The sequence below is a fragment of the Sceloporus occidentalis genome, unplaced genomic scaffold (genome assembly GCF_023333645.1).
Source record: "Sceloporus occidentalis isolate IW3139 unplaced genomic scaffold, rSceOcc1.0.p SCAF_345, whole genome shotgun sequence".
Taxonomy (NCBI): Eukaryota; Metazoa; Chordata; class Lepidosauria; order Squamata; family Phrynosomatidae; genus Sceloporus; species Sceloporus occidentalis.
This window is the reverse complement of record NW_028317325.1, coordinates 564,974-577,933: the sequence shown is the minus strand read 5'-3', so window position 1 is coordinate 577,933 and position 12,960 is coordinate 564,974. Positions and strand designations below refer to the sequence as shown.

The 12,960-nt window shown below is 41.7% G+C and overlaps 1 protein-coding gene across 1 annotated transcript in view; it reads left to right on the top strand.

Moving 5' to 3' along the window:
* Positions 1-838: 838 nt before the first annotated feature.
* LOC149274176 (microtubule cross-linking factor 2-like) overlaps positions 839-12,960 on the top strand; it is a 30,033-nt gene continuing 17,911 nt past the window's right edge. The window contains exons 1-4 of the mRNA XM_089505767.1: positions 839-1,060; positions 5,703-5,861; positions 8,233-8,292; positions 10,402-11,640. Coding sequence (XP_089361893.1) covers positions 863-1,060; positions 5,703-5,861; positions 8,233-8,292; positions 10,402-11,640 — 1,656 coding nt within the window. The 5' untranslated portion in view covers positions 839-862. The remainder of the gene's footprint in view (positions 1,061-5,702; positions 5,862-8,232; positions 8,293-10,401; positions 11,641-12,960) is intronic.

Here is a 12,960-nt window from a genome sequence, read left to right as displayed (position 1 = left end):
CAGGCTATCAATGGGCTATCAATGGGTTAATGCAGCCAGATGCAGCCAATTCTGCATGCTCAGCAAAGCTGGGAGGATGAAGGAGACATTAATTTAATCGGCACCGACCAGTTACAACATGAATTTAAACCTCCATCCAGCAGCCGCGCATTGGTTATAAATTCACTCCTCCAGATGAGAACAACCTTAATTGGATTTTTGTAAACCTATTTACAACAAGTACAAAAGTAATACATAAAGTCGTATAGACCGATAATGCTGTAAAAAAAAAAAAAAAAACTAAAAAAAAAAACCAAAAAAAAAAAAACCAAGGCTTCAGCTGTGCTGGAACTCGAATGTTTGCATGGTTGGTGATGATTACAATCCCAACTTCCCTTTAGTTCACATTATGATGTTAGAATTCAGTGCCTAAGAATAAAACTAACACTTATCAACCAAAATAATAAACCAAATCTAAGCATTCCGGCATCTCCATGAGAGAGTCTATTGACCGGGTAATATTTTTTTATTTAAACCAATAATTTGGGTAATTTTTATATAACGATAATGGCTAAAAATAAATCACTGCCTAAAACAATGGTTCCATTCACCTCGTTGAAGCAATACTAATGTGAGTTTATATTATCATCTATATGTTTAATAACAGTTTTGTTAACGCAATAAATAGACAACGTACTTTACTTGTAGTGGACCTTGTTGGTCGCGTTTTGGATGACCACATTAACATCACGGAATGCCTACACTGTTTGTCTTATTCCACGTGTGTGATACGTGTTTTATTATTTGTGGTCTGCGTGATTAAGACGCATTGTCTCCTTTCCCTTCCATCTTTCAGGATGAAATTGAGGAGCTGAGGTCGGAGATGCTGGAGATGAGAGACGTTTACATGGAGGAGGATGTGTATCAGCTTCAGGAGCTCAGGCAGCAGCTGGAGCAAGTCCACAAAACATGCCGCATATTACAGTACCGACTGAAGAAGTCTGAGCGCAGGGGGCTGAGGGTGGCTCAGACCGGACAAGGGGATGGAGAGCTGATCGGTGCCCTGGAGCAAGATGTGAAGGTAACTCCAACAATAACCTGCGTATTGTATCTATTCCTACGCATTTGCCTAGGGCTGGGAAATGGTACTGAAGATGCAAGACAGGAGACGCTGCTTGTCGGGAGTGAGACATTACCAGGTCAGGCGATATTGTACATGGGATGAAGAGTGTGTTATTTTACATGTTGAATTTGACAAAGTGGCAGCTCCCGGTCTCCGTTATAATTTGACTCGGTGTTTGGATTTCCTCTAGCAAATCATATACACTAAGATGTTGTAATGATTTGATTAGTGTTCTTATATCAGGTTTTTTTTTCAAGGGGCAGCTGGCCAGAGCCCCATCTCATTTGGGCCTCACATTTGGCATTCATGGCCTTCTCCCCATGTACCATCTGTCGTTAGGGGACATTTAATGCAAAATAGTTTGCCAGGTCTTTAGGTACAATGTTCCAGAGGTCTTGTTATTTATCTTCTCCGTAGCAGCCTCTGTCGTTGGGCATTGGCACGCGCCATGCGTAAACCTCACAAGGGAAGGGCGCACCCCGATTACAGCCCGTCAGCACGGCCCTCGCTATCTGTGCCAGCTGTAGCCTGTTTGTGGCTGGTGACATTGCAGGATGTGTTTGTCATCCGTGATAGATTTGGCTCGGAGCTGTCTTTAGGGCCTTGGCCGTACACCGTATCTTGTTGCTGAATTCCCTGGAGCCACGTCTGCTCGGTTCTTCATTATAGGGATAACAGGCTATTCGTTGTACTAAAGTGAGCGGTGAGAAACCCGAGATGTTCTTGTAGAATACATACATCAAGCGGTGTGCCGACTTTCAACGAGTCTTAATGATTAACCGCTCAATATAGAGGGCAACCAAGCTCTTCTTGAAGGAGAAACCTGATAAAGGATTTTTTTTAGAAGGAGGTTTTTTCTTTATTAAAAATAATCAGATTCCCCCCTTTGCATTTTGAGAAGCACATCTCAGTAAGGGTTTGACCTTGTAAGTATTTTTGTTGTTTTGCTGAAAGTTGAATATATCACACGTTTACTGTATATAAGTAGGGAGTAAATAAGCTGAGAGACTGGTGGATGAGTAGACGTACGTTTCCCTGTCCACTCTGAATCTCCATTTAATTGCTTTTCGTTACGTGTGATATCTGGTAGCGAGGTTCCGGCACAAATATGGTATCCAGGTGCCTAGATTTTTGTGTGGTTCATCTGCTCGGCTTCCTTAATAAGATTCAGAATCCCGAATCCTCACGTCATCCTGGTTTAAACTCCGCATCCCAAATCCCAAATGGCTGATGGAGAATTGTTTACTTTGGTAGCTTTCTGAGGGCTTTTGGAAGGACAGTTGGGCTACAGCTGTTGGGAATTTGCATTTCCGGTGTCCCTCTTTATGTCTTTAAAACTGGAACGGGCTCGGGAAGTACTGGCAGAGGACGTCGGTCAGAGCCGCTTCTGTAAAAGGAGTACGAAGAACCCTCTGCATGATTTTTGTACATATTACTTGAATCTGAGGATAATGTCTGGGGTTTGTGTGGAGATTTGCCCCGGAGGTTCTGGCTGTGGCAGCTGGGCCTCTTGGGAAGTCTATTAGTCTGTGGGCAGGGCAGTAAAGTTTTTTTATTACCCTCTTCATTAAAATAAAATTACCCACCAGCCTCTGACTCTACCCACCAAGTAAGCCCCCACAGCGGCCATATTAAAAATCATTTGGCTCCATCTTCCTAGGTATATGGGCTTTAACTTCCTCCATGGACCATATATTTTCTCAGACTGGAATTGTTGTTGGGCAAAACTTTAAATTTGGAGCAGTCATCAGGAGCACTCCATTGGTTGCTATGGTAACGGTTTTATAATCCCTCCTGGATTGTGTCAGATATATATGGCGTTCATGTACTGTAGGATATCTTCATGGTTGCTGGCGAATTGCTTCTGAACGCTATCGGTCTCCAGAGCTTTGCAGGAAATCGGGGCTCTTCCCCAGTTGCCTAGCAACTCCAGAGCAGGCCCCGGCCTATGTTTACGTTGCTGACTTTTGCCTTCCTATTTCGACTGGCCTTATTTTCCATTATTACACCGCTTGCGCGCTGCCAGTTTCTTCCTCTTCCAAACAAAGCCGCTCAGTCTGTAAGAGACCGGCGGCTGCTGATATTTTGGTCGCGTAAAAAGCAGAAGGGAGGGAGCGGCGAGCTGGAAAATGCTAGGAAGCAGGCTTTTCGGATGAGATTCTAAGTAACTCTTTCATGGCCACCGATTGCTTGCATTTAGATTATCCCTGTTTATGATCCCTGATTTGCTTGGTCGTAGCTTTATCTATGTCCATCTGATAAATATTGGTCATTTACTTCTTACATCATTTTCAAGACATAAATTATGTATCATAATACTGAAAAACCAAATTAAATTAAAAGCGTCTCTCAATCGACTGTGTGTGTATGTGTATATATATATATATATATATATATATAATTTTTTTTTTTATTTTTTTTTTTTGCTTTTATTCCCTCCAAGCTGCCATACAGGGAGATATATCTTTGGGAAACAATTACATATCAGCAATAATAGATCTATGTGATATTGTGTATATATAATAAATATATTATAAATATGTGATTTATGGATTATTTACACTGGAGGTATTAGTGGGTAGCCCATAGACTTTGACAGTACGTATGATGGAAAAAGGATCGTCCGGGGGCTCCGTTTTCAGTGGCGTAGAAGTATCCAAAACATTTGAGAATCTCTAGATACTTTCTGACAGCATTTAAGACGCAATGTTATATATCATCCATAATGCAGGCGTGGTGTAACCGCTTATCCATCGCCGGCTGACTCACATTTAGAGAGTACAGAGTCTATTGTGACGAGAAACATTTGTAACAATTTGACTAATAACAAGTCTGCGATTATTGTAACATAAAGATTTTCTTTCCCGGAGACTAATACATTTCATTAACCCTTTCATGCATATGATAGCTGAGCAGCCCCATTACGTTTCTGTGGTGTCCCTTTTGCAAATGCATGGGGGGGGGGATTCTAGGATGCATTTAACACTTTGTGCCCCCTCAGCTATTTTCAATGCAGGTGATGCTCTCCCACACTGCCTCCCCCACATTTTTATTTCATTAGATTGTAGATGAGCGCACTCGCTCCTCATCCCGTGGGACATCAATGAGCGCCGCTTCTAAGCGAGACACCACTTGTTTGGCGGAGAAACTGGGATCGGCGAAGAAAGGGCTATTTGCTTCACTGGGTTCTGAAACAATAACTATTGTTCCCTTTAAACTGTCGGTTACCTTTCGATATTCTGAGTCTGAGTGTCTTATACTTCGTTCTCTAATCCCTTTATGGTAAACTTGGCTATTATCCCCATAATTCTTTCTGTGAAATAGTTCCATTATGCCAAATCCAGTTGTTCTAAAGACATCAGGACAGACATGGATGGGCCTTTGTCTATTATGGAGCTGTGGGTGCTGAGAGCTGTCCCACGGATTACTGTAGCAGCTGTAAATCCTGTAATTTCAGTGCATTGCATCATCCGAGCTCGGTCGGCCTGGAAAGCCCCAACGTGCTTGCTCCTGCGCGATGACATTCCTAACACAAACCAGGCCCCAGTCAGGAGATTCAATGCATTGCGGATCTTGGGTTTTGCTATTACTGGAGGCTGCAGTGGCTCTCTACGTTCTTATTAAATATTTGTCTCCCGGTATTGCCGACCGGTGCCACGCAGAGATCTGATATATTCTATGTGACTGACAAATTGGGCCGTAGGAACGACTTCCTACCTTCCATGTGCTAATAACCAAATGAAATGGATAATTTCAAGATCTTTTTAAATCGGCAAAATAGGAGCAAATCTCTTGACGTTTCAGCCAGTAATTGTTAGTGTACGGGACAGCTGGTGGCCATGTGTGGCTCCTTAGCTCTGTGGCTCCCCAGAAAGTCCACCCTGCTCTTTAAATAGAGTTTGTAACCACATTGTAACCATAACACGTTTTAAGAGGACTGACAGCTGAAATGCGTGTAAGCTGCAGTAACTGCCGTGGTTTGTCATCGCTCTCTGTGGCATGCATACAATGATGTCTTAAATTAACTTTGAGTGAACCCAATAGCTCTGTTATATTTTAAAGTATGACTGATCAGACAAGGGAGAGAAATACAAGCATAGCAAGAAAGCACATTGGATAAAGTTGGGGCCATTGGCCTGCATCATTAAAGTGAAGCTCCCACAAAAGCCTTTATTTATTACTATTACCATATTATGCTTTTTAAAAAAGTTGTAATGTCCACATAGCATTTTTAGACATTATTTGTTATATATAATGTGTGTGCCCTAGCCCTGTGATTCTACCAGATACACGCTCTGTATCATACTGGCTACTGGTAGAATGACTCCGTCTTAATCCTCCAGAGGGACCACCTGACTGTTAATCCAATGAAGTCCTTTCATATATATATAGAATTAATTAGTATTACCATACAGAATTGGGCAATTGTCATGTTTGTGTAGGGAGAGTAACCCAAAACATTAGACAACTGACAATGGCTGCGTCCAGGTCTACAAATAAAGGTTTATTGGAACAATATGAAATAAAAGCTACTTTTCCTTAGTGCTAATCTATGTTACAGATATTTGAAGAAATTCTGATCCCTTTTTTTTTTTTTCAGGTGGCCAAAGATGTCTCCATACGTCTCCACAATGAGTTGGAAGCAGTTGAGAAGAAAAGGGGGAAGCTGGAAGAAGAAAATGAAGACTTGCGCCAACGGCTGATCGAGACAGATTTGGCAAAACAAGTTCTGCAAAACGAGATGGAAAAGATGAAAGAGGTAACGGGCTACAAATACACAAAGTGGGGCTCGATTACTGGGCAAGCATTGTTCTTCCTAGGCTTATCTGATTAGTCTGGATTCACATCATGTCTAGGAACCAAGGTGGGTGTTCTCCAGCAATATCCATTTTTGTTCCTAGTCATTAGACCAGACCGTGACATCACAATATTAGGTGACCCATACCATACTGATTTTTCAGTTAATTCTTTTTTTTGTTAAATCTTTCTTTTGGGTGGATTAGTTGGTTTGAGGCTAGAAAAAATTCAAGCGATTACATCATACCCAGCTGGAATAGATCTTAAAAGGTTCTTATCGGGGGCCAAAAATTCATGTTTGTCCACAATTTTGAAGTAAACAAAGAGAACATTCAGAAATGCTCAGTGCTTGTAATGCGGCAGAAATCCAGGCTTTTTTGGGGAGGATTTGTGAAATATAAGACGTGTTAGAGTACAGAGAGTTGGCCTTTTGAGGAATTGCTGTAGGCTGAGCCAACTCAAAGCCTCCCTTACAGCGAGAGGAGAGTCCCTGGTGATGATCAACCAATATCCATACGTCGGTGCGAGAGTCCATGCGCAGGAGAATAGACCACAAGCCTCAGCGTGCCTCAGTTTACACCGTGTAATAGCTTCAAAAATCAGCGAGTAAGAACTTAATTGCTCTTTTTTCTATAGGAAAATACAGTATTATCCTTCGATCCACAGTTAATTTACAGGGTGGGGTTAGGGATTACACTCGGTCCTTCCTGATGAAGGTTATTACTTAAAGTAGACCTGTCAAACAGAGCTAATAATGAAATATATCAGTTGTGTGTTAGAAGGTTCTATGATAAAAATGTGTTTTTATATATATATATATATATATATATATATATATATATATATAATATACCGAAGGTCCCACCTAGAACACCTAGGGTCACAACCTTTAGTGGGAGGGCAGCGGGTGTCGCGGAGAAAGAAGAAACTGACCCAGTGAAGCAAGGCTAGGCTTTACCTGGCGACTCAACTATATAATATGTTCTAAGATTTATGGCCTCTTATGCTATAACATCTGTTGCGCTATACATCCAGGGGTTGTATTTATATTTGCACCCTGGCTATTCCTTTTCAACCTATAGTCCGGAGTTTTCATTTTATTAAACTCTGACACTCGGTACAGACCAGGATCACTGAGCTGCTGCCAAGCGGGACTCGTCCACCCAATATGGCGGACCCTTGTTCCCGTCCTTAAAAAGTGATAGACGTAAGGGGAGAAGGTGTTTTAGCTGTTTGCGCCTCGATTCAGATGAGCCAGGAGTTCATATCGAACCCATGCTGGGTTATCCTGTTTAAACAGTATTTAAAGCCTATGGTTCTAGTTAAGAAACGTCTCCTTTCTGCTTTACCGTTTTTTCTTATGCAAGTCCTCAAGGCTCCTTGTATCACCCTCAGGACCGCAGCGCTTTTTTGTTCTATTTGTACCTTTTGTTCCGGACTCCCAGGTGATAAATAATCTCGTATTAAACATATTATTTAGCGTGTTGCTAATGAGACCAGGCACGGTATAGCATTTATATTTTTCTCTTGACTTGGCTATAAAATGTTCCTTTCTCTATAGTTGCCTCCAGCAGGAACGTAATTGGGCTGCAGCAATTTTCCACACTCCTGCTAAACTGTGATCTGCCTGCGCGACCGAGAACAATGGGCACTGTATTGCAGTATCATCCCTGTTAATAGACCAACACCCTTTTCCCTCTTTCCATGCTAGCTTGGTGTTTTTTGGGCTGAGGTGGGAAAGCCGGCCAGAGGCTCACGTTATGATACGAGTTGCCCGTTGGAGAAGTTGGTAGCCTCCCAGAGTCTAGCACTGATCCAAAAAGGATTTTGTTATAAATAAATAAAGACATTCTGCACGACGAACAGGGACAACCTACGTACGGCGCAACTCTCCCAAATAGGAATACCATAAGAATTTTATCATGGTATTTTAACTGTTGTATGTGTTGAGCTACTAAACAATGTTTCACACCATCGTTACATTTGTAACAGACTAATGACAAAAATTGTGATTACATAATTGTTTTAATACTTTGTATTATGGGCGGTGTATCGTTTAACCATATATCGTCTTTACGCCGAGCAGTCTGAATATTGTCCTATTGCTTGGTGTTACTTGAAATTATCCCACTGATTGTAACAGCGCTACTGAGCCTGCAGGCGCTTTATAAAGAAATGTAATGCAGCCCAAAAATACCAAAGTACAGATTAATATAGAAAAGGAACATCTCCGATGAGGCGTGATATCAAGGTCCTTAACTTCTTGCTCTGTTTGCCATACGAGCTGCCGTCTCTAGGACGTTCGGCTAACCCGTTCTTCTCTTTCTTTGCAGAACTCTTTGAAGAAGCGAGGCCGCTCCTCGGGAAAGATGGATAGGAAGCCCCCTCTACAGGTATGACGATGTTTAAATCTGCCACCACCAGATGTTAAGATAATCGGTATCTGTATTATATGTATTGTAATCAATACAAGTTTTAATCAACAAATGCAATCCCAGAATGCTTTTTCCTGAAACAAATTATCAGTCTTTGGTCAGTACTGGGAATGCTGACACTTGAAAACATATTAAAAAGTTAAATAATTCAAAATGCTACATCTTATAATACATCATGCAAAGGTGCGGTGCATCTAAATACGGTTTGAGCCCCGGGATATGGTGGGCTAATGTATACACTGTGCTTTATAGGGCAAGCATTAAATACTGTATGCCCATGTATAACATTGTGTAATAAATGGTGTAACAAGCAGCCACGCGTCATACAACCGGTTGTTACAAGGGTTTTCGAATGAACACTTAATGAGAACTCCATTCATAAAGTTATGTATCAAGTACTAAAAAAGAATTAGGTGCCATCGGTAACATTGGCTGGCCCATGGGTTGTTTGATGTTTGGAACTTATCAAATGCTGACTACGGCACCATAAAGCATATACCGTCTATACTGGTCGATGTTTGTCCGTAGCACCATGCTTCATTTTGGCTCTAGGGATACATTGTGCACAAATACCGTGTCGTGTGTAATAATTCCCCCTTAACACCCAGCGGGACAAAGCTCTGGGTTGTCTTAATTCTTGGAATGGGTCGTGTTACACGCTGCGCCACGTCACAAAACTAACCGCGCTGAAAAGTAGTCTCAGAATACACTTTATCCCAGAAAATAAATGCCGCTTAATTCTGAGCAAGTCATATCCTCCAAAGGCTTTGGCTTAAATACATGAAATCGACCAATAAGAACTTTTTACCAAATTATTCCAGAATCTACTGGTTCAATGGATGCTTTGATGGACCAAAGCCATACTTTTTATTTTTTTATTTTTTTTTTATGCTTTTTTTTTTTGTTGCAGGCAGGAGGTATAAAGGTAGTAACAAGCACATGTATACAAAGACTAATAAAGCTTACAAGCCATACTTACTCCTCTTTTCCATTGGAGTCTAACCATTCCTTTACATCCCAATTAGATTTAAAGCACCCAACCGCTCTGAATGTGTTTTCTTTTCACTTTCTTTAGATTTGGGTGCACGTAAATCCGTTTTTGTAAGACGCCATTAGATTTTGCTTACTGTGTTTCTTTTGTTGAATCGAGAGAAATAATGTTTCTAAATTCCTGAATATGTTCATTTATCTAGAATCATTAGCATTCAATCTTCTGCTTCACAATCTGCATTTCAATGGTGCTTTGATTAATGCCTCTGCCTTCGTTAAGAAACATGAAAAGGGGGTTTTAGAATGTTCGTTGATTACAGTGCAAAGGCATCTGGGGGAGAATGAATTTACATGGATCCGGGGGAAAGAAGGACAAATGCTGTCTGCTATAATGTTACTGGACGTATAGTATGTAAAGCCGTGTAACACGGATACGTTTCAATCCCGAGGCACACGCCACGGTTAGATCGTTAGTGCAAGTGACTACCACATCGTTTCGGAGAGACGGCATTTGTTATAAGTTTTAGTGCTTACAAAGTAGCTCTGTTTTCTCTTCTCGGTCGTATTTACCAGGTTTATAATCGCCAGCATTGGATGTTTTTTTTGTTTGTTTTTTGAAGTCATTTTATTTTCTTAATTTTATGTTAATCGGAGAAATAGCCGTTCACCACTTGCTTTGTAGTAGATACTTAATTGCAAACTTGTTTTAATGTAAAAAAAACCCAAAAAACTATATTTAGAAACTATTATGATAAAAGTCCATAAAAATGAAATAATAGTTCACGGTACAAAACTACTTTCGTTTAGTAAAAAAGATATATTTTTTTCTATTTAAAATTTAGGTTGGTTTCCAAATTTTTAGTGGGTCTTCTCTGCTCCCCTGCATACTCTGTGATCAGAACGCGATTGCTTGGTTCCCCTCTTGATCACGAAGCCTTTTTATATATACACACACCAAGGTTTCGTTGGTAATATGTGTGAGAAGCACTGGCCGGGCGTTATTTCGTAACATCACATTTAATATTTACTGCCAATTGAATGAAGAGGCATCTAACGAAATGTTTTCTGTGGTTGCAGGAGGACAGTGCTGATATTAAATGCCAGTTGTACTTTGCTAAAGAAGAGTCGGCTTTAATGTGTAAAAAGCTTACAAAATTGGCGAAAGACAATGACAGTATGAAAGAGGAGTTGATTAAATATAGGTCCATGTTCGGAGAACTTGACAGCTCTTTGTCCATTGAAGAGTTGGCCAATTCCCCACACTCCAGGGAGGCAGAGCTGAAAGTCCACCTTAAGCTGGTGGAAGAGGAAGCCAACATCTTAAGCCGGAGGATTGTGGAGCTAGAAATTGAGAACAGAGGTTTAAGAGCGGAGATGGATGAGATGAAAGTACATGGTGACCGTGAGCTTCTAGGTCCAGATGGCAGATTGGCATTTTTACCTGGGGAGTCTGGAGATAATTTTGTTGAACTTAGGAGGCATTTGCAGTTCGTAGAAGAAGAAGCAGAACTTCTCAGGAGATCATTGATGGAGATGGAGGACCAAAACAAGCTCCTAATGAATGAGCTGAATAAGTATAAGTCAGACCATGACCTAGACATAACCCTGTCTGAGGATAGCTGCTCTGTCATCAGCGAGCCTTCTCAGGAAGAACTTACCACTGCCAAGATGCAGATCAGTGATCTTAGCGGCAAGGTGAAGAAACTCCAGTATGAGAACCGGGTACTCCTTTCAAACCTTCAGCGCTACGATCTGGCCTCTTGTCAGACCAAAAAACCTTTAATGGAAACGGACGCGGAAGCTGGCGATTCAGCGCAGTGTGTCCCTACACCTCTTTGGCGGGAAGGGCCCATAGGTGTAGAAACAGACTGCTCTGAATCCAAGGAGCGGTCAGGTAACTTCAAATCTCCGGATTCTGGTCACAGCTCTCCGTCCAGGTCACTAACGATTAAAGAACTTGAGTCGCTTCATGGCCTTGGGACACAAGCTGAGTTGATAAGCAAGGCCATTGAGGTCTTAACATCTGATTCAAATGGGTTCCCCTCGCGTATCAAACTCTGTACAGAAAAAGACTGTGGAGACCTTCTTTTGAGAGAGGCCATAGATAACAGTGAGGTAACGAATGACTCCAAGCTGTGCGGCGCCATTTTTACTAGTCTTGTGGGATTACAACAAGAGCTGAATTGCTTTTCGAAGAAAGTAGATACCCTAGGAGACTGTTCTAAAGAACAGACGGATACTTTATCGGTGGCTTCAGACTCCACTTCTTTGGATGCAAACGATTCATCTAAAAGAGATCGTGGCTCAAGCTTGCAGGTGAGTGTCATGGACATTGCCACACAGAATCCCTATCTCTCCCACAACAATAATTTCTTTATTTGCATTGTCTTACCCTTTAAAAAAAACAACCTTAACCTACTTTTACCCCCCCTTTCAGCTAAATACTAATAAGTAACCTGCTGCATGGTAATCACAGAAAAGATAGGACTCTGTGCTCAGAGAGTGCTTATTTTTGCTCTTTATCTTTAGAACATCTTTAGAACAACGCATTCTGTATCATGGGATTTGATAATATCGACTTTATGCTCAATTTTAAACCAACGGTGGAAGAGAAATATGCCCTAGTCAGGTTGTTGCCCTCAAGAGGACATTTGTTTTTAGCCCCAGTCATTGATTACTGAGCAGACTATAAAGGGTTAGTCCCTGAAGTGAATTATCTGATGTTTTGGTACGTGTGGAATGTGTGCCAATAGCCTTCTGGAAATGAGTTGTGTTGAAACAATCATGGTGCTGTACGGCTGCGTTGGACCTGTTATTGGGTCAGTGGTGGCATCTGAGGTCAAGTCCACCATCCAAAATGTCAGGTCCTGTGTCAACTTAGAGCCCTCATGGTCCATAATATTAATAACTCAACATGTGGGTCAGTGGGGAGCCAAGGTAGGGATGTGGGGGCTCCAGGGCCCTGCCAGAGATGGGCCCCCCAGCTGAAACCCCTTGATGGCCGCCTTGTCTGGAGTAGACATCATCAGGGAACTATAGTTGTAAAGAGTGATGCATTACAGGCTGAGTGTTTGTTTCCGTGGTGACTGCCCCAAATCTGCTTTTTAAATATGGTCCATTGTGTCACTTTGTCGTTTAATATTCAAGTAGACAGCAGGCGCACGGACTTTTGTATATCAATTCGATTATGTGTCAGACGTTTCTTTTGGAGTTGACATCGGCATCACTTAGTATTCTGATGTACGCATATACCCGGCAAGAAACATGCCGATAAAACAAGGTTAATGTGTTAATGCACTCTATACAGGGAGAGGCTGCCCATCTGCCGCGCTATTATTAAGGGGAGGAAACAGTAAGCGTGTGGTCTGGCTGCCAATAAGTTACAACTGTCAAAGTGGATCAGATCAAACAGTATAACACACACATAATCGGAAAGGATGGGAAACGGCTAAATCTTCACCTGGGGGTCCGTGATACAACATGTGATGCATTCAACCGGAATATCTTTACCGAGAGACCCTGATCCATTTAAATATCCAGGAGCCTTCCGGAACAAGCAGTATCTGTGTCCAATATACATGATGAAGGCCCAACCCAAATGAGCTTCTGCTGCAGAAAGCGCTTGGCTGACCCTGT